Source organism: Lacerta agilis, chromosome 9, assembly GCF_009819535.1.
Source record: "Lacerta agilis isolate rLacAgi1 chromosome 9, rLacAgi1.pri, whole genome shotgun sequence".
Lineage (NCBI taxonomy): Eukaryota > Metazoa > Chordata > Lepidosauria > Squamata > Lacertidae > Lacerta > Lacerta agilis.
Window position 1 is genome coordinate 57,973,881 of NC_046320.1, and position 27,915 is coordinate 58,001,795.

At 41.6% G+C, this 27,915-nt stretch overlaps 1 protein-coding gene across 1 annotated transcript in view; it reads right to left on the reverse strand.

The window, feature by feature from the left end:
* Nucleotides 1–14,619: 14,619 nt before the first annotated feature.
* The window catches only part of CCSER1 (coiled-coil serine rich protein 1), a 690,560-nt gene continuing 677,264 nt past the window's right edge, over nt 14,620–27,915 (reverse strand). The window contains exon 11 of the mRNA XM_033160591.1: nt 14,620–14,823. Coding sequence (XP_033016482.1) covers nt 14,738–14,823 — 86 coding nt within the window. The 3' untranslated portion in view covers nt 14,620–14,737. The remainder of the gene's footprint in view (nt 14,824–27,915) is intronic.

A 27,915-nucleotide genomic window follows, 5' to 3' on the forward strand; every position in this document is an offset into this window, starting at 1 on the left:
AAGGAAAGGAAAGCAATACATGGGACACCAGCTTGGCTGCAGGAGTTGCCAGAAGGTGGTGTACAAGGTGCCACCCAACCATCTTGGGGTCTCCACTCCAGATTTGTGTAGGATTCACTTATTAGCCTTTTCTTCTTCCAAAGATGTCCTGCAAGGCAGTGGGCACATTTTTCCCCCTCAGCTTTTACTCCCAAAGCCTTTCTCATGGATGAGTATAGCCACAAGGCACTGGAGGTTTAGGATCAGAGTTTTCCTTCTCTATGTGTAAAGTTCTTGCAAAGAACTTTCATATGCCTGTTATCATCCCAGACACAAGTATTTCAAATGGAGACATGGAGTCAGATAACACATTCAGTTGTGAGTAATTAAGGACCATTTCAAAGAGAGATAGGTATCACTTTGATTATACCTAGGATGTAATCCTATACCCACTTGCCTAGAACCGAGCCCCATTGAACTCAGTGGGACTTCTGAGTAGATATGGATAAGATTGTGCTGTTGATGATTCTTTTGTATGTTCTATCTATGATGTTTCATGAATTTCTTTGTCGGGGGGGGCAGGGGCAACTGGCCGGACAGCCTCATTTATAGAGTGGCCCCCTTTGGGATAATCCAAGGGGTCCCTTGTTCATTTTCCTTCATTAATTATTGCTGAAAGTTAAAACCAAACATCACACAATGCCTCTGATCTCAACTCATTGAATCTATGCTTCTGCAGTCACAATTATTTGAAAGAGAGAAAGGAGAGCAATACAAAAGTAGTACAGAATTTTTATTAAACAGTTTTCACTTTGAGATAAAAGAAAAATAACTAAATAAAAGCCATTTAGAACAGAAAAACGGCAACAACCACCCTTTAATACATGAATGCCAGAGTTCTACTTGACAATCAGGTATTATCATAACAGAAACTTTGTTTTTGAACATCCAGAAATAGCATCTTTGTTTTCTCCCCTCAAACCTACCATGAATAGATTGTAATTGACAGATAATCATTTACTTACAAGTTCATGCCAACTGTTCATAATAATAACTAAATGATCCATAAAATAATGCCAGGGAAAGAAATCCATGATTAGAGTTTTATCATTTTATTAAAAGTTTAAAACAACTCATTTAATTCTGTTTCTTCAGATGCGGAAGAGGAATTCAGTATGGTGGTGCTCAGTCTTTTTTTTTTTTTTTACGAACAATTGTGCCAAGCCAGACCCCTGTCTGTGCTCTTGGAGTTTCTATACAAATGGCTGTTCCCATTCTCTTCACCAGAAGGGGCAGGTACGCTTACGCACAGAAGGTGCTTTTCCACTGAAGTGAATGGAGAGCCATTGCTGTCCGTGGAACTCTGCATATACACAAGGGCTCCCATTCTCTCATAGAACAACCAGGGTGAAGTTGCTTCATGCAGGCTATGACCAACTAAAGTCAGTGTTAAAACTTCCACTGATTTTAACTTCGCCAGTTTTACTGTCTGTATTTTAAGTCACTGCATGTCAGCTGCACCTAGAACAATCAAGTCATATAGCACATCAGTTACTACAAGGCCTTGCCCTCCTATTTGTATTTTTTGTTTTAAAATGTTGGTTCAAAAACAGATTTAAAAGGACGAAACTTACCATACTGATAATGCTAGCATGTAACAATTCAGAGATCAGGAAGACATCTGAAAGTCAACTTTACCTTCACTATATATATTAATAGTACACTATGTTCAAGATTTGACCCATTCATAATTTAGAGGGAATATTGGGTTGTTTTACAGACCTAAACACAGCTCTCCTTTGAAATTTGCGCTTCTCAGAACTTTGTGATGCAGTTCTCCAGCCAGTTAATATGTATCAAAATGGATGTATTAGGGCAGGGGTCAGCAACCTTTTTCAGCCGTGGGCCGGTCCACCGTCCCTTAGACCATGCGGTGGGCCGCACTATTTTTTTTGGGGGGGGGGATGAACGAATTCCTATGCCTCACAAATAACCAAGAGATGAATTTAAATAAAAGGACACATTCTACTCATGTAAAAACACGCTGATTCCCAGACCGTCCGTGGGCCAGATTTAGAAGGCGATTGGGCCGCATCTGGCCCACAGGCCTTGGGTTGCCTACCCCTGTATTAGGGGGATAGGGGCATTCAATGCATGTGATTGGGGAAATATGATGTGGCATTCTAAAGGGAAAAATGCTTGCAGAAAAAGTCAATATTAAGCAAAATTTCATACAAAAATGTTACAAGGAGCAATGCACACTGGAGTGTCAATGAATTTATGTACGGACTTAAAAAAAAAAACAAATTAATGTAGAGAACTGAAGTAAATATTAGAAAAATGCGAAATGAAACAAAGTTGATGGACTAGTTTATCCCTACTACAGTGATCTGCAGATGGGTACAAGATACCCGTTTGAGACAGGTCATCCTATTTAAGCATCCATGCACAACTACATAATGAAGAGCAGCTTGTGTCGTATGGTTGGTGATGATATAAGAGTGACCAGAAACTGTTCCTTTATGCTACTACCGTGGCGAGAATACTACTCACACAGAAATGGAAGCAACATGAAAAACCCGCAGTTGAAGAATGGCAGCGGAAACTCATGGAGTACGCAGAAATAGCAAAATTGACTGGAAAAATCAGAGAACAGGGTGACGAAGCATTCCAAAGAGATTGGATGAAATTTACAACATACATAGAAAAGAACTATACACAGACACTCGCGGGTCTGAAATAGACCTCATAATGTTTATAAAAAAATAATTCGTTTTGGATTTAAGAATATTGAACCAACATATTACAAAAACCGAAGGATGTACATTAATGAAATTTTGAATAGTATTAAGTACACATAGAATGTAAACATGACAAATGTGTAAATATAAAGAAAATATAGAGAAACCAGGAGGAGGAGGGAGGGAAGTACAAATTCGTTTAGAGTTAAAGAATTAAGGTTAAAATAAATAAGGTATGTATTATGTATTATGGTGAAATTTGGAAAATCTTTAAAACCAATAAGAAAAACCATATGAAAAAGAAGAAGAGCAGCAGCTTGTGTCAAACAGGAAGGAGAGAAGTGAATGAATGATGCATAAGACCAGGCTATCATCTTTGAGAATTTCTCAAAATTCAGTGGGTCTCGAGACCTTGTAAAATGCAATGTTGGCCTTTAGTCTTTCATTAAAGTCCCACCTCTGCCATGGGTCCTTTTGCACTTAATCAATTTGCACTTCTTTTTTATAAATTTATTTATTTGGTTTTCAGATTAAAGTTTTACAATCACATATCCAACATAAAACATAAAGACAAGATTTCAAAGAATCTCCTGGAATTCCCTCCTCCCCTTTGTGGGTCCTATTGCTATTAATTTCCTCCTGCATCTTTTACGATAATCCAAATCCATTATGTCCAATAATCACCTTTAAACTACAAGCGTTATTCCAATCCTACTAACATTTTTAGCTGTTTACAATGGTTTTTAAGATAAATTATAAAATTTCCCCATTCCTTATTAAAATTTTAGTCTTCCTGATTTCTGATTCTTCCAGTCATTTTTGCCATAATCCATCAATTTAATCTGCCACTCTTCACTGGAAGGGACTTTATCTTCTTTCCATCTCTTGCCAATTTACACTTTCTGTGCCATAGTCATTTGTTTATTTCATGAAATCTATATACCACTTGATGGTAGGGGGAAAGCTTCAAAGAGGTTTACAAAAAACAAAACCCTGAATAGTCCTATCTGGGCATTGTCCCCTAATAGAACTGCAATCATGTAAGGTTGAAGGACAAGGCTGCACTTCCTGTTCCCTCTGTCACATCCTTGTTTCTCAGTCTGTGGAATAACCACATCTAGAATTATCTAGCATTATGTATTTGAAGTGGGTGATTGTCTAGCAATTCAAATCCTTAATGTACTTCAGAGTTCTCAAAACGTCATATATTTTCATCGTGTATTTGAAGAGTATTTTCCTGAAGGTCTTAGATTTCTGGCTACTCCTGAAATCTCCTGAAAGCTGAGAGTCCATTGCTGTGTGTAGTGCTCAAACGCAGTTAAATCAATAGAACAGCCATGCTGAAAATGAAAACAGTCTGGCTGAGTATTAGCCCACTGCAGAACTGAATAGACCATGCAGGAACATGCTATCTATAAGTCAATAGAATGAGTAGCTCCTAATTTATAGCATTCAGCTAAGAACTATAATGTTTTAAAATGGAATGAGAGAACAAAGACATGCCGCGCTGATAAGTTAGGGCTGCGATCCTATGCACACTTTCCTGAGAATCCAGGCATAGTATTACATGACTGGTATGGCAAGTGTGATGTTAATCAAGAAAAGCAAAACCATTATAAAAAAGTAAAACCATTTCGGGTAGCCAATTTTAAGCAATTTATCTTTACTATAGATGCTTGCTGTTTTTTCAAAAACAGCAACACTGCAGTCCACAGATAACTTCTGTGGAAGTGGTCCTAATGAAACATGTTGGAAAACCCTTAGATCTTTTATTTTAAAAACCTCTAAAGAAAATAAATATGAAATAATATTGTCAAATCAAAAGTGTTCAAAAGAACCTCTACTGTTCACACCATTCTGTGATGCGGCTTAAGAAATCTGTTTGACCTTCCGCTCCCCTCCTTTAAAATGTCTTATAATATACCCAAGTGACCACACAGAACACCCATATATCACTGTTATATGTTTATATGTATCCTGTATGAAATTAGTTCCAATAGTCTGCGATTTCTAGGCACAGGTTTGAGAGGTTTTTCTTTTGGCCCACTACTTTCCCCGGGAAAACCCGTGGCTTACTGCTAAATTGAAACAAACATCAACCCACAGAAAACCCAACTGATGTATGTTCCATTTCAGCAGTAAATTGTGGGTTTTCCCACGGAGAGTCGTGGGGCAAAAGCAAAATCTATTGGACCCTTGCCTAGAAATCATGGGACAAAGAGGTGTGGATGAGCCCTTAGATAGCTACATTCGCAGGTGGCGCTGTAGTCTAAACCACTGAGTCTCTTGGCCGATCAGAAGGTCAGCGGTTTGAATCCCCGTGATGGAGTGAGCTCCCATTACTCTGTCCCAGCTCCTGCCAACCTAGCAGTTCAAAAGCACACCAGTGCAAGTAGATAAACAGGTACTGCTGCGGCAGAAAGGTAATTGGTGTTTTCGTGCACTCTGCTTTCCGTCATGATGTCCCGTTGTGCCAGAAGCGATTTAGTCATACTGGCCACATGACCCGGAAAGCTGTCTGTGGACAAACGCCGGCTCCCTCGGCCTGAAAGCGAGATGAGCGCTGCAACCCCACAGTCACCTTTGACTGGACTCAACCATCCAGGGGTCCTTTACCTTTACCTTTATTACCCACATTTGGAGGCCATATGTTTCTGAATGCAAGTTTCAGGAAAGCACAGAAGGGGAGAATACTGTTGCTTCTGAGTTTCACCTAGGCATCTGATTGGCCTATGTCATGTGAGAACATGACTGGACTAGATAGGCTTTTTGCCTAATCCACCAGGGCTATTCTTGTTCTCAGGTTGTTTTGGTTTAGCAGCTATTTACAGTGCCTCGTGGTGCTACTATTGCACCAGAGATGAACTCCACAGTAAGATTTCTACAGAGTAAGGCAGAGGCAAAAAGGATAAAGTAAGAGGGCATGGCAAAGGATAGAGCTTTTTACTAACCTGCATTGCACAACCAGGAAGGGTGGGAAGAATATGTGGCTTGAGGTCTCAACTAAAGATGATGCAAGATGTGAATTTTAGTTTCATGGATCAACACATCCAGAGGTGCTGCCTCGGGTTGCTGCCTGTTTGTCATTGACCTGTGACAGGGCCTTCTCAGTGGTGGCTCTCCATTTGTGGAATGCCGTCCCTGGTGAAGTGTGTCTGTTTGCCTCATTACTGACTCCCAGGAGAGATTTAGACATTTCTGTTTTACCCAGGCATTTGATGGCCATGGGAACCTTGAAATTAGGAACTGGGAGGGTATGTGATTGCTTTTACATGTTTTGAGATGTTCTTGGTCCCAGCTCCTGCCAACCTAGCAGTTCGAAAGCACGTCAAAGTGCAAGTAGATAAATAGGTACCACTCTGGCAGGAAAGTAAATGGCGTTTCCGTGCATTGCTCTGGTTCACCAGAAGCGGCTTATTCATGCTGGCCACATGACCTGGAAGCTGTACACCGGCTCCCTCAGCCAATAAAGCAAGATGAGCGCCCCAACCCCAGAATCGTCCGCGGCTGGACCTAATGGTCAGGGGTCCCTTTACCTTTACCTTAAGAATCTATAGTTTAAATTCAGATGGTTTAAAATTGTTTTCAAAGTGAGTTAAGTATGTTTGTTGTTTGTTTTAAATTGTATAGCTTTGACTTTAAAGTTGGCCACCCTGGACTGCTTTAGGAGGAAGGGAAGGATACAAATTTAATATGAATAAGTTAAGTCAAAGAAAGGGTGCTGGTGGAAAGGATACTAATCCCCCCCCCATTCAACTTGCCTTTATCCAATGTACTCTATCCTCAGATGTTTTGATCTCAAATAAAGTGAAAGGTAGTCCTGTTCTCAGTGAGTTGGTTCCTGAAGGAAACTTCGCAAAAACACCAAATTCAGTAGGGAGAGAGAACATTAATACTACAGCTTTGGCTGTAGTAACTCCCTTCCAACCCTAAAGCTAAACCATTAGTGCCTGTTTGAAGATCTGTTTTCTTGCTCCCAGATAGGAGTAAGGTTGGGTGACAACAAATTACTCATGCACCCCTATTACAGATAACTGCCCACCTTAAGTCATAGCATTCTTTTGCTTCTTTTAATTTACTAGAACATGATGTCTCATAAGCTCCGCTTGATTGCATATGACTGAGAACAATGCTGTGCTGCTACCGTCAGAAGGGAGAACAAACTACCAATCTGTCATTCTTATCCCTTCCATCAGGCTTCTGCAAAACATCTGTTGCTCACTTATTTCGAGCTCAATGTTTTGTCTTGTTTCTTGGTGTAATGACACTGGAAATGTCAGTAGTTACCCACTTTTATTTATTTATTTATTTATTGCTTGCTTGCTTGCTTGCATCCTGGAGAATATTATGGGAAAGAGGATGGGGAAAAACCTGTGTCAAGGTATAGCACTGCTATTATAATAGGATAATAAGCATGAAAAGAAAGTGTAGGGAATTATTTAAGGAAACTGATGGAGTGGAAAACAAAACCTGACAATTTAGCAGGACAAGGGTAAGTGTGTGTGTGTGAGAGTGAGAGAGAGAGAGAGAGAGAGAGAGAGAGAGAGAGAGAGAGAGAGAGAGAGAGAAGGCTGTGTGTTTATTGCCCACCAGCTCTTTCTGCCTCCTTTTTTGTACATATTGACAGTTTTTTTTGGGGGGGCACCTTAAAACGACCCTCTGAAGGGCCCAATCATATAGTCAGCTGCAGAAGACAAAAGCAAAACAGCATCTAGTGCTGAGGCTAATGTACTGAGGATGCAGGTGGCACTGTGGTCTAAGCCACTGAGCCTCTTGGGCTTGCCAATTGGAAGGTTGGTGGTTTGAATTCCCACAACAGAGTGAGCTCCCATTGCTCCGTCCCAGCTCCTCCCAACCCAGGAGTTCGAAAGCACACCAGTGCAAATAGATAAATAGGTACCAATGTTGTGGGAAGGTAAACAGCATTTCTGGCTTCTGTCACAGTGTTCTGTTTCACCAGAAGCGGTTTAGTCATGCTGGCCACATGACCTGGAAAGCTGTCTGTGGACAAACGCCGGCTCCCTTGGCCTGGGAGCGAGATGAGTGCTGCAACCCCATAGTCGCCTTTGACTGGACTCAACCGTCCAGGGGTCCTTTACCTTTACCTTTACTGAGGAGAAACTGTGGTGGAGACACATGTTGTTGCACCTGTGCAGCAAAACATCACCCAAGCAATTTTTTATTAGTATTAGACAGAAAGATTGTGAAGGGTGGTGGCAACCAAACCATTAAAAATCCTCATAGGGTAAAACCATCACATTATGAAGCTGTCCAAATCAATTAGTAGGCTTAGTATAATACAATCTCAATAGGAAATGCTGCTGTAATGTCTGGTGGGTCTCTGCTGTTGTCTGGTACCCTTCATGAAATCAAATGTTCATTGGGGAAGTCTAAATTTGAATGGCAAACATCTCTTAGGGTCTTTGCAGGGCTGGAGACCTTTCATGGTACATATGCAAGCACAGTGATGGTGGGGAGCATTCTTGAGCTCTAAAGTGCCAGCCATGATAGTTAAACACTCATCCACCCAATGTGTGTAATAATTAAGAAATCATCTGTCCAATTATGAGCTGCAGCGCTCAGTGTGAGGTGGTAGGTCATGATGCTGCGATGCCAAAGCAGCCATTATACTTCAGTCTAAGAATTTATCTGCAAGATGGCTCATGCAATTAGGTCGCACGGGATTCTTTTTTCTCTATAACCTTCCCTGGGTGGCTGGGAGCATTGGTGAGTGGTAAAGCACATGCCTTGCATTTGGGTTGTCTCTGAGTAAGTCCTTAGCATTTCCCAGTTAAAAGGAGTAGGTATAACGCAACGAAAAAGAGCTCTGTTTGAGATTTTGGAGTGCCATGGCAGGTCTGAATAAACAGGGGCTGGGGATACCTGTGTCCTCGCAGATGTTTGTGCAAATGGTCAGTGATGATGGGTGCTGTAATCCAGCAACATTGGAAGGGCCTCTGCACCCCTAGGAAGGCAATGCTGGACAAATAGTCCGACCCTGGTATAAATCCATTTTCTTGCTATACAGTATGTATGATGATGCAGGTAATGCTTGAACAAACTTCGAAACAATCAGTCCCCCTCAGTGGCTCCACATTAGCATCATTTAATATTTATGCACAACCATCAATCTACATTGCACTTCACAGGGTAACATAAGCAAAAATAAAATAAATAGTCCCTGCCCTCAAGGAGCTTACAGTCTCTTTATTTTGACAGTAGAGGAAGGCAACAGAGCAGGTGAGAAAAGGGAATCCTAAAGGTAATAAGAAATGAATATGAGTATATGAAGCATCGCATACTGAAACTTGGTTTCGTTTTCTGGATGTGGACTGGGGAATTAGGCAGAAGGCTTTTTGGGAACGATAGATGGGTTGAAATAAACATGAGATCATATGAGCCCTGTACGTCACCTAAAAACAACATGCCTTAATTTTTTATTTTGCTTTGGAAACATCATCTGGAATTCTTGGAAAGTGATGTTTAATGGGCTTGAAACCTGGGAAATAGTCACCCATTGCAAATGCTGAAAAAAGAGGCCTACCTTTGGCAGATACATTGCCTATTATCTGTCCATCGTTTCTCCTCCAGGTGAAGAATCAGGGAAAGTGCATACTAATTGTACGATTTGCATGCAGGATTTGTGTGTGTGGGTTTTTGTGTGTGCTTTCTTTTGCATAGCAAATGAGGACCGAAGGAATTGATTGAGCAAAGCTGACATGACATGAAAAGGACTCAGCTTGATCTATCCATTGCTATGCATATCCTAGCTGTAGTAGCTAGAATAAATTCACCTGTACGCCAGTGCACTGCTTGGCAAGCTAAATATGAATGAACTATTTTTGACTCTCTGCTTACACATATACTTCAGTGGGCAGGCTCTATCAGAAGTCACTCAGTGGGATGTAAGTAGGTCATGACTAAGGTCTTCTCAATCTGACATGGTCAGGATAAACTTTTAGTTTTCTAGTAAGGATGTATGCTGCCCTAGAAGCCATTATAACATAGCATAAGTTACTGGTAGCACCATAGAGTTTACTGAATAACTCTTATTATTATTATTATTATTATTATTATTATTATTATTATTATTATTATTATTATTATTTATGGTGGCGATATACTTCTATAAAAACGGCTCTTCTAATTTATAAAGATTGTTTAGAATCTGCACCAGACCTTTTCTTGCTTTTAGAGAGGGGGGAAATGCAGGGTGTTTGACTGAAATGAAACCCATTTCTCTCTCCCTGAAGGATTCCCTTCTCCTTAAAATATCAATTACATTGCCATTGTGATCTGGAAGTCACACTCGTTGATAGCAGCTCTGGAAGAAGCAATTTGCCTTAGAGGTTTTACAAGACTTAAGCTTTTGTTTTATAGACATATTCCAAAAAAAGAAAGAGAGAGAGAGAGAGAGAGAGAGACATATCTGCCAAAAAATAAGAAGTCCTTTTCCCTTGCGTGATGTCAGAAGGTTGGATATGTACAGCCTTGGAAAGATGTATAAATCATTTTTATACAGAGAACTGTCTTAGAAAACTAGAGATTTCAGTACAAAGGAATCCATTCATTGAAAGAATGCCTCCACAAGGTTGTCTTATGAGTTACAATATACACAAGAGGATGTTGCAAAAGCACCTTTGCTTTTTAGGTACCGTTACACTGTACACAGCTGCCACCCTTGTGGGAGGGAAAGCAGCCTGTTTGTATTACAAGAAGTCCTATAACAATGCTAAAAAATATTGATACAAAACAGCTACAAGTGGATAAAAGCCTAGCAGCTATCCCTTGCTTTAATTGTTCACCAATAATTTTTAGCTTAAAAAAAAATCCCGTCAAGAAAATAGTAGCATTTTGAAAATTCCTTTTCATAGCTTTAGACAGTTATCCCCCCCTCCCCGCTTACAAAACGTAATCCAAACAGTGCCTAGCCGAGAAATAAACAAGCATTATATATGTATAAAATGGAAGATGCGGTTTTATTTTTTATTTTTGTAGAATAGTGCATTTGAATCCTGGAAAGAATTGCTTTGATTATGGAATGATAATCAAAAAAATTGGCAGAATTGAAATAGGGCAACTCTTACCACAACCAAGATTGGAATCTGTAATGAACAGTAGGCTAATATTTTTTTCCCAGTCTACTTGTTTCATTAACAGAAGAGGAAAGCATGAAACTGAACACTGAAATCGTGCTATCGATAGCATGCTTTAAAAATACACTTCACTCATTTTTATGCTACCTTGTGGAGCAGAGTGGCGTCGTGATGACAGGTATGGACCAGGCCAGCCTTTCTGATCTAGATGGGTGAATCTAAATCATAATCACTTTGTCTGCTTAAACTGCATTTGCATTTTTGCAGCGCTGTATTTTGTTTATAATGAATGTCACAATTTATCCCACAGCAACCCTGCAAGGTTGCATTGGCTGAGAATGCATGACTGGTCCAAGGCTACTAAGTGCATTTCATATAAATAGAAGTCCTAATTCTGGCCTCCTTTGTCCAAGTTCAACACTCTAAGCACTACGCCACTCTGACTCCAAAAATACTTTCAAGTGAACACATGGTAACCACACAGGAACACACCATCTGATCAAGGAGTGATTTTTCTTCCAATATTTGAACCATTCTCTTTCATCTCATCTCTGAAAACCCAAAGGGTGTTCATATTCTCACAGCGCCATTTTAGTGCATATAACTCAGAAATTATTCTCAAGAAGTTTAGTGGCATTCATTCCCTAGTAAGTTGGTGGTCCAAAAGCAGCAGTCCCACATACACTTACTAGGGGAATAACCTCCATTCAATAAAATGGGACTTACATCCTTGTAAATACAGTACAATAGAGTTGTATTTAACAATTGCAGCCAGAATGTGACCAAGAGAAATACATTATGTAAGAAGTTTATCAATACTTATTTAAATTATTCTGCTGCACAGCAATTGCCAGATTTTCTACAATGAATTTCTCCCATCAATTGATAAAACAATATGTAACTTGAATTGTTATCAAGTATTTTAAAGGAAATTCTCACACTGATCCCACACAGATTTAGTCTAAAGGAAGCATCACTTTTTTGTATGGGACTTATTCCTAGGCACAGCCTTGGAACATTAATTTCAGCATTATTCATATTGTTTCATTTCATGAAATTTGCTTTTTAGAATTATAAAAATCTTGCCAATCTGTTCGTATGATTCTTGATTCCAGCAAACTCTTCCAATTTGGGCTCTTAAGTTGTGTTGGTCTAGCAAAGCTCATTGATCCCAATTTCTAGATCCCCAGACTGTGGATGTGCACATGAGGCTAGCTCTATTTATGTATTTGGCGTGAATGCATGCATTGCACACTTAAAGTGGGAAGAAGGCATGAGTACAAGCTCCACCCCCAGTGGCCCAACACTTGCTGGCTCTACTGCAGATCTTCGTGTTCTAATACCAAGCATACTGAATAATGAAGGGTCCCCGGTGGCAAGGAAACCTCCAGGCACAGTTAGCTATACACTGCTAGAATCTCCCTTCGCCTCTTCATGCACAATATGCAAAGTTCAGAAGATGAGCCAGCATGTGCAGAGCCATGGAGGCAGCGGATGTGTGTGCACTTTCTCACACCCCTTTAAGCCCCCCCCATTCACCCAAACACATGAATAGAAGTGTGGTGTATAAGGAGCTCCACACAAAATATACAAGAAACATACTCAACGGGAGCAGATTTATTAGCACCCATCACCTCGTCAGGAGTGGCGTTGGTAAAAGGATGAACTGGATCCAGTTTCCATTCTCAAGTGGTGACTGGAGTTGACAAAATTGAATATTCTGACCCATGGTTAAAAGGTACAAAGAACAATCCAATGCAGCACAGGTCATGTCAGCTGAAAAACTGTGTTCTAGATGTGTGTGTTTTTTTTAATTCCATGTAATGCTTTTCTGCTCACAATTCAGAATATGCAAGGGGATCTGAATATGCACACCTGCTTCTCAACACAGAATGTAGAACAGTTGGGGTGAGAATCTAATGCAATATTTTCAACCAAGCTTAACATTCCTCATTGCACTTTGGCCACCTTAGCTAAGCCAAGCCTGATAAAGACATTGACAAAGACCTTGTATGCTATTGTGGAATCATTTCTGGTTCTTTTAAGATCAGTGCTCTGTATGCCATTAGGATGATTTGATGCTAAAAAGACAATATGTGGCCACTTGCAAAGCACTCTTCTCTTATAGTATTTTGGTTTATCAATGGCAAATGCAAATTTAGAAATCCACTGTTTTCTTAAATTTGATGGCATCCATTACTTCCGTTTCCATTTACTGATACACTGATTTAGCAAAACAAGTGTAAATATAGAGATACCATACTGAAAAAGGCTGGCAAAATAACTCTAGAACTTGGCCTCAAATACCGAAGTAGTATCCCACTACAGGTATTATATCAATCCCTGAATAATGAGTGGTATCCAACTAAGCCATAATCAGAATTTTCCCACTGAAATTTATGTATGATTTCAATGTGACTGCTTTGAGTATGACTGACATTGTACATTACTCACCATCATGGCATATGGCATTATCCATGACAAAGTGGTCAGCTTCCACTTGGACACACATTGTCTGGTGTGGGAAATCCACTCATCACCCTGGTAAAGTAATTTCCACAAGCAAGACCTGAGTTCTATAGTACTCTCCCTCCTTGTGATTCCCAGCAACTCTTTCCAAAGGGACCATAGCCAACATGACTAGCAGCCATTGATAACCCTGCTTTTTTGTGTCTAATCCTCTTTTAAAACCATTCTAGTAGGTGAGTCACTGCTGCATCTCATGTAAGGGAATAAGCTGTGCGAAGGATGGGGACATTCTGTCACACTTTCTGCCTGCTGCGGGCAACTACATTAGGTTTTTTCAAAAGGTTTCTAAGTGTGGGGAGGAGGCTCATCACCTCATTCAAGTATCCCAATAAACTGTTATGCTTCTTGCCCAAGATGGAAAGGGCAAGCAGGCTGTGTCTGATGATGAATGAGAAAAGCTTCACTGTACAAAATGAAACCAAAATACAACCAAACAGATCATTGAAACCCCCTCGATTGAATTTGTACCATGGGGGAGTTTCCTTTTCTTCCCTCTTACTAATTCTCTATTCATTCCTCACATCTACTTTCACAGTAACATTATTAAAAGAACAGAATGTTATATTTGACATAGCGTTCAGAAATTTTAGGTATGCAAGTGATTGACGGTAGGGAAACACACACACCTACAAATGTTGGGCGTCTTTTGGACATTCCATCGCGATGGTGCCATCCATTCACTATGAAGCCAATAGAGCTTTTGTTACCAACTTCCTTAAATCCAGGATTTCACACTCAGGTGAATTCCGCAAGACATTCAACTACTCATTTAAGTCATGCTAGCCTTCCCCGACCCCACCCAGCCTCCCCCCTCCCCCTCCCAGTCCTTACTTTACAGGGATCGCCTAGATTTCATAGACAACAATAGTTAATTTTAAAACAGTATGTAGGTAGCAGCTGATGAAAACTTAAAAAGTCGGTTTTAAATTACCACCGTGGCCCCTTAAGCCAGATGTAGGGCTCTGTCTTCAATAAATACGTGCCAACTCTGTTTACCCATCTTGCTGGCTCAAAGTCTGAAGCTCAGATGTGTGAAGGTTGTGGTGAAGAAAAACGTTTTTCCTGCTGTACATGTGTAAGGAGATTGGTCCTCTCGGAGGCTGTCCCAGCCTCCCTATGAAAGTGGAATGTTGCCGAGGGACAGGAGATTGATCTTTTGGAGCCCCGGGAAAAACAGAGAGATTCTCGGCCTTGGCTGTCGGTTTCAACCCACTTTGCGCTTCTCCTGCTAAGCCGTTCTGGCTGACCTCTGAAGTCAGGGCTTCATAAGTCTCTCTTGTGTGCTTGAGAACCTCCACGATTTCTTTTTCTTTCAGGAGGCTGCTGAGGCACACACTTGACAGCTGGCAGCTTTTGCTTTCGTGGGAGGTTGCTTGGTTGCCCGGCAAATATCTAAAATGGTCCTCGGTGGGTGTATGTGCTGACTTTCTGTCCTTTGTGTTGAGAGTTTGGCTCACCATTTTGTTTAGATATGTAGCCTGGGGCAAAGAAAACAGAAAAGGGGGGAGATGAAATATTAGTAACAGAACGTATGAACAGCAAGGCAGCTTGGAGGATGCAAAATGTTCCCTGTAATGTCTTGCAGCTTTGCAACACACTAGGCATTTTCACCGATGGCTGATTTAGACAGAGACAAATATCAAAAGCTGTCAGAATTCCTTAGGCATACTAAGCAAAGGATGGAGGACTTTTGCAGTCACTGTGATAGTTCAGTGGTAGAGAGCATGCTATAACTCCAGGATCAGGTAACATGTGGAATATCTCCCTCTCAGACCCAGGGAACCTTTCGGTAAGTCTTAGGAGCACAGGAAGCTGCCTTATGCTGAATCAGACTGTTGGTCCATCTAGCTCAGCATTGTCTACACTGACTGGCAGTGGCACTCCAACATTTCAAATGGATGCTCTCCCAGTTCTCCCTAGAGGATTTAACCTGGTACGTTCTGCATGCAAAACAGATGCTCTTCCACTGAGCTATGCCTCTTCCCAAAGTTTGTGTCACAGAAATAATACAGGCTCAGTGACAAAATAGTAATAATAGCTTCCTATATGGAATTTCTAATGAAAGTAATTAGGTAGGCCAGGCTACTTCTCACACCAATGTTGCTCTTCCCTCAGGTATTAGTGACATTATTAGAGAAAGTACTCTCAGCAGTCATCCTATCCTCATGATGGCATGATTATCACTCTGATAAATTCTTTAAGAGGAGGAAGTGGGGAGCCCACCCTCCTCCTTGTAACATAAAACAGGTCCAAAGCTGTGCTCAGAGTACCAACCATGTTCTCCAGAGAAAACCCTCACTTGCACATAAAGCTGACCCATATTAAATTATAAAGAAGCACCAGGATGCAATCTCCGTCCCGTCCCTGCAATTATATTTTCCTCCCAAGAGAAGACACATTAAAAACCTTCCTTTTAGAAAGGAAAACTCATCTGCTGAAAGGTAAAATTCCACCAGCAAAGCTTCTCTTCTGTTGTAAAGACACAGCACAGTGCACAATGTCAGGTTCTCATACACGCAACTCGAAAATCTATTCATGCTAATCTCTTAAACTATGCATGCATGAAAGGCTGAGAGAAAAAAGAAGTGACAGAGAGAAACCTAAATATGCTTCGTTCCCCAGATGCAGACCATACAAACTTCCAAGGGAGTTCTTTAAAAGGTATGTCATAACTCGCACCGCAATTAGCACATTTCAGTGTGTCTCCTTTCAGTAGCTAGAGTAACGTTACCATTTTAAAGCTCCAGTTCATGTGCGAGAACTAGCTGTAACAGGAGTCCATTGTACTCCGTCCTTTAAGTTATTAGTGACTATAATTAGACGTTTGTTCTATCCTTTCCCAATTTGTTTGCTACTTCAATTTGGCATTTACATATACTTCAAAAACCCAACTAATATTAGCCTAGATTCAGTGCAAACCGGTACAGTGGATGTCTTTTGACGTGTTCATTTCTGCTTCTTTTAAGAACTCAGATACGGCCACTTGAAACTAAATCTAAGGAAGCCACAAAAGCTTCTTTGATCTGCAGTGCTTGCAGTTCAGAGTTCCCCAAAGCTGCATGCTTTGTAAGTTTTTTACTTCTATTGTTTCTTAGCTTTTATTAACAGATATTTATTTTGGAAGCACTGGGCAAGTGAAGGGGGCACACTCATTGCAGAGCTGGGTATGTTTTGGTAGAGCAATCACTTCTAAGGAGCTGCAGTAGACATTTTTGGTGCAATTTGGTAAAGCTATCAAGAATGTTCATCCAAGCTCATAGGAAATATTCCTCGTGCCAACTCAGGCCATTGGACCATCTAGCTCCATATTAACCACAACACCCTTCCCCAACTTAGTGCCCTAAAGATATGTTGAACTACAGCCATTATCAATTGACCACCCTGGACGGGGGATGATGGAAGTTGCAGCCCGAAACAACAGGTGGTCACAGGCCTAGAGAAGGCTGGTCTAAAATGACTGGCAGTAGCTCTCCAGGATTTCAGACAGGAATTTTCTCCAGTCTTACCTGGAGATGCTGGCGATTGAATTTTGGACCTTCCAGAAACAAAGCATGTGCTCTGCCACTGAACAATAGCCCTTCCCCAAACCAGCCCTTTCAAGCCTTGCTATATTTTGCCAAACATTTAAAAAATGAGACTAATTTTGAGGATCCTCACTGTCAGAAAAAGATGAGCAATTTCAAGGGGAGGAAAAAAGAGTTTCAATTAGTCTAGTGGTGTCATGGACTGGCTGGATGCAGGGGAGAAGTGGGAGGCACCAGCTGGACAACCCCCAAGGAAGCAGACTCAGAGCCAGGGGATTGGTGGTGGGACGACGATGAGTGGTCAGAGGGAGAAGAGGGAACAGAAGCTAATGAAGCAACAGGGTTTAGTGAGTAGGAAAAGGCTGGGGGTAAAGACCAATCCAGAATCACGAGGCAGAAGCAGAGGCTGGAGCAGAGGGTGGTCAAGAGGCAGAGGGGAAGCAGGTGGCTGAAGAAGCCAGGGAGTCTCCCCCTCCTGCTGCAACTAGCTCCCCTCCCCTCAGACTCCCAGAACACAAAGAGGAATGAAAAGGGTGGAGCAAAGAGAGACAAGGCAAAGGAGCCACACGTTGCTGGGGGAGGAGTCTTGGCGAGAGGTAGGAAGGCAGGGACCTTCAATCCTTGCAACTGCCTCATTGAGAGAAGACTTACTGGGCAGTGATCACGAGGCCTGAGCTGTTTTGCCTTCTTTGAATAATGAGTTAACTTCACTGACACCAGGTGTTTTATTGCTGACCTGTTCCTGACAACTGGATGGGCCTACTTCTATCCTGTTCAGGGGCGTTCTTAGCCCCTTGGCTGCCGGGGGCGGGAAGCCAAGAGACACCCCTGGGGGGCGGGGTGTGCGTGCGTCATGACGTCATGACGCATGCGATGCCCCGCCCCCGGGGGTGCCGGCGGCGGATTCAGGAGTTTTTGCGGGCTGCCCCCCGATGTGTCACCCCAACAGGGGCGCTGCCCGGGGCCCCCCACCCCCTCCGCCCCCTGCGACGCCCCTGATCCTGTTGAATGTGGATAAATGCCAGTGGGCGGGGCTGCCCCCCGCTGTGTCACCCCAACAGGGGCGCTGCCCGGGGCCCCCGCCCCCTCCGCCCCCCCTGCAACGCCCCTGATCCTGTTGAATGTGGATAAATGCTAGCTAATCTTACCTCTACTCCAGCTATTATCTCCATGTAAACCGGCATATTCTGCACTTCATTGAAATTAACCTAGTGCGATAGATATGTGTAAAGGGTGTGTGGAAATATGCAACACTGAGAAGTGTTCTACTACACATACTGTAAAATAAGCCTGCTCTGAGAAGACCAGCAGGGGGGCACTTCAATACCCAGGCAGATGACCAACTTAGGAGCTGTAATGGTGCAGTGCCTCTTCTTTGCTTTTGCAAACATTACTACAAATGTATGAGCAGCAGCAAAGGTGCAAAAGGAAGCAAATGGGGACAACCACATCAAAACAAAATGAAAAGAACTGCAATAGACAGGTCCTGCTGGCTGAGATAACATGTTGATGACAACAAAATGGATCAAACATTTGCAATAAGCATCCAGGGGAAAAACCCAGAAGACAACTGTGTAGTGGAGGAAAATTGTATTTCTTTTATTGTTAACATTTGGGAGAGTAGCAGACAATCTCAGTCCTCACCCCAGAGTGGTCTTCAGAAGTAAACTCCTTTCAACTGTTTTGCGTTACTTACAGTTTTCTTTCTGCAAAATGAAGGGCTCTTTTCATGTGCAGAAGGGACTAAGATCCAGCAGAAGCTTCTGCTGGAGAAAGTCCTACACTTGTTCTTCGCCAAAATGCTGAAAAGCAATACTGCTGGAGGAAGTCCCGAGAGCTGATTTTCACCAATTCTCCCTGCAGCCTCCCATACCACCTCCAACATAATCCATAATCGTATGGAGCAACTGTGGGGGGTCTGCAGGCAGGAAGAGGAACCAGCACAAATGGCCTCTTTTTTTCAAGCAGGAGTAGCCCATGATCAGAGTTGCACTCCTGGGGACTCTGGATCTTATCCTGTGAGAAACTAAAACCATGCCTAAAATCATGTTTAGAACTCTACATTTTTAAAGGGTTGTTGTGATTTTCCTTTTACTGCTATTTCCTTTTCTTAAGACATGAAGCCTAATGCTTAATATGTAGAACAGGGTTGGGGAACCTCAGCACAGGGGACAAACAAAGTCTTCTAGGTCAGTCTGTCTGGACCATCAAGTTATCCCCTACTCTCCCAGGGAAAACACACACACCTCTGGCCCTGCCTCTCACCCTGAGTGCTTTTGCCTGGCTGGAATGTAGCCTGGCGCTCTGATAATGCCTCTTGCTTGTCTGGATGGGGGATAGAGAGAGTCTGTAGAAACTAGTCTACTGTACAAAGGTAAAACATACATTTATTGTGCCACCCATTGCTGCCCACCACTAGCATGTGACCCTCATAAGGTTCCCCCAAAGAAGCACCAAAGTACTTTCAATCATACCTTTCCAACTTCACGCATTTTGACTTACTTCTTGAATCCGAAAAATCGCCAGAACAGCACGCCACTTAGGAAAGCAAAGTTTCTAACATCTTTCCAAGAAGGGAGAGAAAACTGAAACCATTCAACACTTTCCCATACTTATATGATTTCAAGCAGCTTTTGTGGCCCTGGCAGTTTATGTAACTGCTGTTCTAATTTACCAGTCAGTAAAATCAGCTCCCTGGTCTATCCCATCTGTTACTATGTCAACTGCTTGATTTCTGCACCATCTTGGTTTCATGCTCACCAGCTCCCAGTGCTGCGAATGATCCAATACAGAATGTAATTTAGCTGGAGTAGGTAATGGTTCTTCATTTTAGTTTATTAAGAACCACTCTTCTTTATTGATTTTAGGATGCACCTATACCATCACTGCATTTTTTACAACAACCTGAATTCTGCTCCTATTGATCAGCTAACACTGCCTTCCAGCAATACCCTCCATGCTTGGTAAAGAAAACACAGTACATCAAAATCACATATGGTGAAGCACTAGAAATGTGCCAGGAGATGGCAGATTCACCACCTAACAAATCTCACCAGGCACAAAGTGGATTACAAGAATAGTATTTCAGCCCGAGGACCCACTTTTAACACATACATGCTTTAGGAGAGCCATTTCTTTATCTTTTGTTGTATATTTGCATGGTGGCAGTGCTCCTGCGGCAACCCACCTTGAATCTCTGGTGACTTCTGTTTCAGTGTATCTGAAGAAGTGTGCATGCACACGAAAGCTCATACCAAGAACAAACTTAGTTGGTCTCTAAGGTGCTACTGGAAGGAATTTTTTAATTTTTAATTTTGTTTTGACTATGGCAGACCAACACGGCTACCTACCTGTAACTAGAACACAGATGAGTTACTGCCCGCTCTATGGTGGTTCCCATGCCTTTTGAGTTGGCTTGAAATCTAATACATAACACAGCTTTGATTGTGAGTCTGCCTTACATAATGCATTTGTATATGAAAATCTCACAGATATATGCATTTTTATGCTCACTATATGCAAGTATAGGTATTTGAGCACATGGAGACATGGAGTCAGTTTTGTCCAAGCAACGACGCAGAAAATTCAACCGTACCAGTAGGAGCTGGTAATGTGGGTCTCAATCGCTGCCCATCATAGTTTGGTCATCTAAACATGGCCCCAGGTGCACAGGAACCTCTCCTAAATAAGTAGGTCTCATGCAACCGGTTCAAAGGTCCTCTGCTTCTACTCTAACAAATACCAAGAGAAACAGCAAGGAATTTAAAGGATTAATGCTGAAAGCTGTAATATATTTCCTCTTAAAAATGCACTGCTATTTGTATTTTCACTAATATACGTTGACTTCTTCGAGGCACCTGGAGATCTTTCCTACTATTTTCACCGTTTGAAGCAAATGGGGAAATTTTGTGGGATGTTATTGCTGCTATTTGTCATCACATTTCAAATTAACTTTCTCATAACTCGTCACACTGCAAATCCCTAAACTCTGTCGGATTCCAGCATTCAAAGAAAGATTAGAATATTTTTATGTCTTGCACAAGGATTTAAAAGGCAAGCAAGAGAAGCAGTAATAATATTTTTTACAAAATCCACCAGCAGTCAGAGGCATGATCAGAATGTTGTGAGAGTGATGCACAGATCTGCCACTTTTCTCAAAAATAGCCCAACGTAACTCATTCATATCATCATCACTGACACAAACTCTAATGCCCTGTTTATCAATTTGACCTCCTTGCATTGCATCACATTTAAGTGGTAGGGTGAGTGCTTCTGCATGCAGAAAGTCCCTGGGTTTGTCCCTGGTATCAACAGATGGTAGACCACAACTACCTGGGAAAGACATTTTGCCCGAGACCTTGGTGAGTCAGAGGCTATATGTACAAATGCTTGTGCATGTACAAACATCCAAAGGACATGTGCAAATGTTCTGACTTAGTAGATGGCATCTTCAGATGTTCCCTCCTAACCAAACCGCATTAAATGCTACACTCAGGATTAAGCATCTCAGCTGGACATTTGTAGGTCGTCTTAAACAATTGACTCAGTCCCATATATATGGGTATGAATGTAACCCACCCAAAGTTAAGGCAGTTGTAAGTCTCCTTTATGTGAGATTAACAAGATCAATAATGACCTTAAAATAAGGTGGATCATGCCCTTTGTTTTTGCCATTATAATTTAAAAGCACTTCAAGAAAATAATAATAACCAAATGCACTTATTCATATGACACCAAATTGGGAGGGGTGGCTAATACCCCAGAGGACAGGATCACACTTCAAAATGACCTTAACAGATTGGAGAACTGGGCCAAAGCAAACAAGATGAATTTTAACAGGGAGAAATGTAAAGTACTACACTTGGGCAAAAAAATATATATGAAAGGCACAAATACAGGATGGGTGACACCTGGCTTGAGAGCAGTACATGTGAAAAGGATCTAGGAGTTTTGGTGGACCATAAACTTGACATGAGTCAACAGTGTGATGCAGCAGCTAAAAAAGCCAATGCAATTCTGGGCTGCATCAACAGGTGTATAGCATCTAGATTAAGGGAAGTAATAGTACCACTGTATTCCGCTCTGGTCAGACCTCACCTGGAATACTATGTTCAGTTCTGGGCACCACAGTTCAAGAAGGATACTGACAAGCTGGAAGGTGTCCAGAAGAGGGCAACCAAAATGGTCAAAGGCCTGGAAATGATGCCTTATGAGGAACGGCTTAGGGAGCTGGGTATGTTTAGCCTGGAGAAGAGAAGGTTAAGGGGTGATATGATAGCCATGTTCAAATATATAAAAGGATGTCATATAGAGGAGGGAGAAAGGTTGTTTTCTGCTGCTCCAGGGCAATGGATTCAAACTACAAGAAAGAAGATTCCACCTAAACATTAGGAAGAACTTCCTGACAGTGAGAGCTGTTCGACAGTGGAATTTGCTGCCAAGGAGTGTGGTGGAGTCTCCTTCTTTGGAGGTCTTTAAGCGGAGGCTTGACAGCCATCTGTCAGGAATGCTTTGATGGTGTTTCCTGCTTGGCAGGGGGTTGGACTGGATGGCCCTTGTGGTCTCTTCCAACTCTATGATATGATATTAATCTATTTTCAAGGACTGTATCCCCAAAATCAAATTCCTAGTAACAGTTCAAAGAATGACCTTTGGAAGGAAAGCTACCAATTATTGAAAAAGGGGGGTTAGAAGAAACAGATTTGCTCCAAGTACTCACCCCTGCATAGTACAGTGGTTTTTGTGTGTGTGTGATTTTAAATAAAACATCATTCTCCCACTTTGCCCTTCTAAAACATGGTTTGATGGACTGCTGGTGTTCATGCTGCTCATCCCAGACAGAGAACAACTGTTGGGATCCAGATAAAGGAATAGGCTGGCAAAGACCTGCTCATTAGCTGTCATGTTAATCAGTGGAACTATCCCTCAGCTCAAATGTTCAATTCCACAACCGTGAAATCAGAAGACCTACAAACAGGGCAAGTTGTGTGCTTATGACAAGAAAGGAGAAAATAATACCTCCTAATTATCTTTTAATTGATTTGGCTCTTAATTTTTATGACAAAATGACTGAGAGCAAGACATCCCTGAAAAAAGAATGAAAACAATTTGGCCATTTAATCATCATCCTCCGGCAAATGCTTTATGAGCAAAGTTTAACCAAGTAACATGAATTTCCCAAGCTTAACCAAGGCTTCAGGTTTCAGACTTACTGGACTAAAGCTAGGTATCTCGCAATGACTTACAATGAGCCTTAATGAAAAAATTGCAAGGCATGTTCCCCCAAATAACAGAGTTAGGCTATGTAGACACAAATGAAATCAGAACTGGAATATATATATATATTAAATTTACTGAAATTTCCCAAGTTCACAACCCAAATTTTGAATATAATGTTTTAATTTAAAAAAAAAAACCCAGAGATTTACATGTTGAATGGGAAAACTTATTTTAGCATGCAAGTACTTTAGATTTTTTTGGCATCTGTTGGGGAAAGGTTCTTAAGGAAGCGCAGCTGTCAATCCCCATGTAGGGCTGGAAAAAGCTCCTGTCTGGAAACTCTGGAAAGTCACTGCCAAGTCAGTGTGGAGAATGCTGAGACAGAAAGGACATTGGTTTGAATTGGTATAAGGCATGGACATTTCACCTGCGTATTGGCATAAAATATGTACACTCATCTAATGGCAGCTGTCAAAATAAAAATATAATACTGGCATTATGATCTGTCTTCTTTCAGATATCAAAGATTAATCAGCAGCCAAAACACACACACACACCAAATGCCACCTATCAAAACAAACAAACAGTTGGTTGTACTAGACAAAGTTGTACTTGGAATAGACCAACTGACATTAATGGACCAAAGTTAGTCATGTAAATTACTTTCAGTGGGTCTTTCTTGAGTATGACTAACATCAAATATTCCATAGGGTCATGGTCCCTAAGATGCTTCTGCAGTAGCATTTAACACAATGGAAGACCCTTTCCAACTCTCCCATCACTGCTGGTGCCGAGTATATCTGAGTGTCGAGGGAAGAGGTGAAAACTAAGGACAAGGGCTTGAGGATTCCAAATCAGAAACATTCATTTCCGTACCCTTCCCCCCATTCAAAAATCAACCCCATTACTACTTCTAGTCATCAAAATCCATTGGACATGCATCTTCAGTGATTTGTGGAAATGCCAGCTGGCCATTCACTAGCAATACAAAATATTATAATCTCAGTTGACACCACCTCATAGGACAGGGGTGGGGAGCCTCTCCCTGTGGGACACATTTAACCTGCTCTGCCCCTCCATTTTGCCTACAAGGCCATTTCCCCTGAATCAGGTGCAGACTTTGGTTTTTTCAAATTTCAGCAGCGCACTGTGAGAGGTGAAAATCGCCCTCCCCGGCGCATCTTGCCTTCTGTTCCTCTCAATTCACTATGTTATAGTTGCAGTTCCCTGCAGCACCCCCTAGGCTCAGCACCCAGTGTGGTAGAACCAGACATGCTGCCCCAAATCTGCCTTTGCCCAGATAATGCCCATCTGCCGCACACCTGACATCATTAGGTGTCTGTGGGTAAGCAGAGATGACAGTGGGTGGCTGCTTATGCAGCCAATCCCTGGAGAAAGCAGGTTTGAACTCCCCACACATCAGCTGATGGGTGGGGAGTTCAGTCATGGTTGGTTCAGCTGCACAAGTGAGTTTCTTGTGGGGAGATCACTGGTGCAGCCAATCTCTGCAAAAATCAAGACTGAATTTAGATTGCTCATCAGCTGACGAGCAGGGAGTTCGATTCTGCTTTCTGCAGGTTCTGGCCATTGTAAAGATGTCACTTACACAGAGAGAGAGGGCGGGGAGCGCGAGAGAGAGAGCGAGAGAGAGAGAGAGAGAGAGAGAGAGAGCGAGAGAGACAGAGACAGAATTTAGTGGTCTGTCTCCCAGTCATACATTTCTCTGAAAAAGAAATGGCTTAATTGAAAAATAACCTCCATTTAACACCTTTCATTTGGAAATGGAAGAACACAGTTTTGAAGCTTTAATACTGGATTTAGCAAAATGTATGTCAGGTGCCCAAGTCAGACAGCAGGTAGAATCAGAAAGTAGTGCAAAGCTGTCTCATTACAAAATCTTATTAATAAGTCAATGTCCTCAAATCTTGGGTGGAATATTCTTTTCAATTTACCTTATAATATCCATTAAGCTTTAAACCTAACTGCATTTAAATCTCCGGATATATTTTCACCAGAAAGCAAGAGGGGGCACACTGAGAGTAGAATGTACCTGATGAAAAAATAACAAATCCTGAAATTATATTTGACAGACACCTACATTATGAGGTCACAGTCATGGCCCTATTGTTAAAGGTTAGTCACATTCTGCCAGACATTATAATGAGATCAGGGAAGAGGAAGTTCTACAGCAGACAGTTAGAATTTTACTTCAGCTGGCCCCACATGCTGCTCACTAGGCCCCAGCCACTGACATGCTAAAACCAACCAACCCTTCATCGTGCCAGACTCACCAGGATTAGCCTCTCCCAGGTGAGTCAACAGCCTCTCTTTTCTCCTACATCTTTCCTTCCATTTCACCATCCAACTTGCACCTGCCCCGTGAAGAAAATCCTTATCTTGAGACACAGAGAGAAGCTTTGTCCAGGCATTAAGAAATGGGAGTGAGCGAGTGTGGAGGGAACATGGGGTGGCATGTGCCAGCCTCTCCCCCAACCGCAACCCCTACTGGCTCAACACCTGACTTCCTTCATTGAGTAGGAAGACTGGTAAAGGAGTTCATCATAATTCCCTCATATTTTTGTGTGCATTGCTCTTGTTTCCATGGTGTATCCTCACCTGTCTGGTAAAAAGAAATAGTCTTGTTCATTTAGCATCACATTAGTAATGAACATTTCATACTGACATCAATTTATCTGGATGGGTGTTTCGGTGGGTGGGAGCATTTTATTCTGCTTTATTGCCTTTTGTGCATGCAGCACCTGAGGGGAAAACTAGGATTGGTTTTGCTCTGAGATTAAACTGCTTGGGCTCCTTCTATCTGCTCGGAAGCAGATAAGAGAACATGGCACAGTAGCCCTTTCTTTTAAATCAACATTGAGCTTTTCTATTTCCTGTGCTGAGACACTGCATGTTAATAATTGCCAGTGCCTACGATCATAAAAAAGGAATACATAAAATATGAATTGTATTCAGCTCAAGATACGCAGTGCTTTCGTAAATACTGTAATGAAAACCTGGCTGACAACGATTGATGCAAAATGCTTCTTGTACTATGGGATGTGTCACTGTGCAAGGATAATGTCATTAATATACACGCAACACAGTAGCTCAATCAGCACTGAGACTTTTCTCTTTTCTGGTGTCCCCCCCCCCCATGCCTTTTATTTGAAATTGGCTTAATATTTCTTCCTCTCTACCAGCTCCTTTTCTCTCAGTAATCAAATGACCAACAACCATCAGTACCTTCGCAATATCGAAATGAAGCAGGCAAACATTCATCAGTACCAGCCAATGAAGTGGCTACTAGGATATAAGACAACACTGAGGGAGGGGGAATTGCATAACCTCACTGGCGAGTGTCAGAAGGTCTTGGTGGAATCTGCTAAAGAACCCTGTGTTGGAATGGACCAATATGGACCAGTGTGGTACCCTCCAGCTATAGTCAGGCTGCAATTCCCATCATCCCTGATCATTGACCATGCTGGCTAGGCCTGCTGGGAGTTGGAGTCTACAAATACCCAGAAGGCCCCATGCTGACTCCATGTGCACACTGGCCTACACATTGCCAAAAAAAAGAGGAAATACGTCACCAAAAAAAGAGGACAGAGATCTGAGTAACATTTGTATGTGTTACTGGATGCAAATTTAGAAATAATTCCTAAAATTGGAATATAACTACATCTCCCCAAAGTGGGAAAGACTGTGACCAGGTGTCTTTATCATTCTGCTAGACAGGTACTAACTGTTGATAGGCAGCTTCAAAGGACTCAACTCTCCATTGAGATGGTTCTTCTTTAAACCAAGCTTGACCCAAGTAACCGATAAAGGACTACTTTAATCAGGACTTCCAGATGTTGTTGGACTATAACTTCCATCATCTCTGACTGTTGGCCGCGCTGGCTGAGTCTGTTAAACCACATCTGCAGGACCACGTGGCCATCTTCTTTGAATTATAGGAGTTTCCTCTGGCAGTCATTCATAGAGACAACCTAATACTTTGTAAAATAAGGCACACAACCACCTACATACACTAGTGCCACACAACATAGAGGGTGATGCCAGCAGTCTAGGTGTGGCTAGAATTCAAATAATAATGCAATATAAGAAATAAAAGAAACAATAGAAATACAACTGAAAATCACTATGAATATCCAATGTGATGGGTGTGCAGTCTCCCCTATTCAGATGGAAAACACCCACATATATGCCATGGGCTACCTAAATGAAGCTCACAGACCACTGGTGGCCCACAGACCGAAGTTTCGGAACCTCTGTTCTGCAATATTTACTTGACGTAAAGAAGAAGCACTCTATGAGAAAGGAGAAATGTGATAGTTTTTTCAATGTATTTATATATATAGAAATAATAATAAAATGATATTAAAAAGGAGTTGTAGTCCCAAAACATCAAAAAAAGAGAAAAGCTGTGAACCTCCTTTCACAACAAAGCCCCCACCTTAGCTCTTCTGAAAATTCACAGCCAAGTCTTTTGATTCTTTATTAGTTGAATTTATCAATTTCATGAGGCAGGACAGCAGGAGAGATTCCCACTGACATTATTATATAAAATGATTATGTAAAACAATTGTTCTTACTGAAAAGGTTTAGTTTGTGCATTAAGAAAAGCGTGGTTTTAATGTTCAGGGCAAACCCTTATGAAAAATTCTGAAAGAATTACAAATGCCTCGGTATAATTTCAATCAGATTCTGAATTAATTCTAATTAACTTTTTTTGTAAAGGGAGTACAGTCACCATATCCCTTGGCAAAAAAATGAGAAAAGGGAGATTTTTTTATTTCAAAAAAGCAAGGAAGGCAACATTGTAAT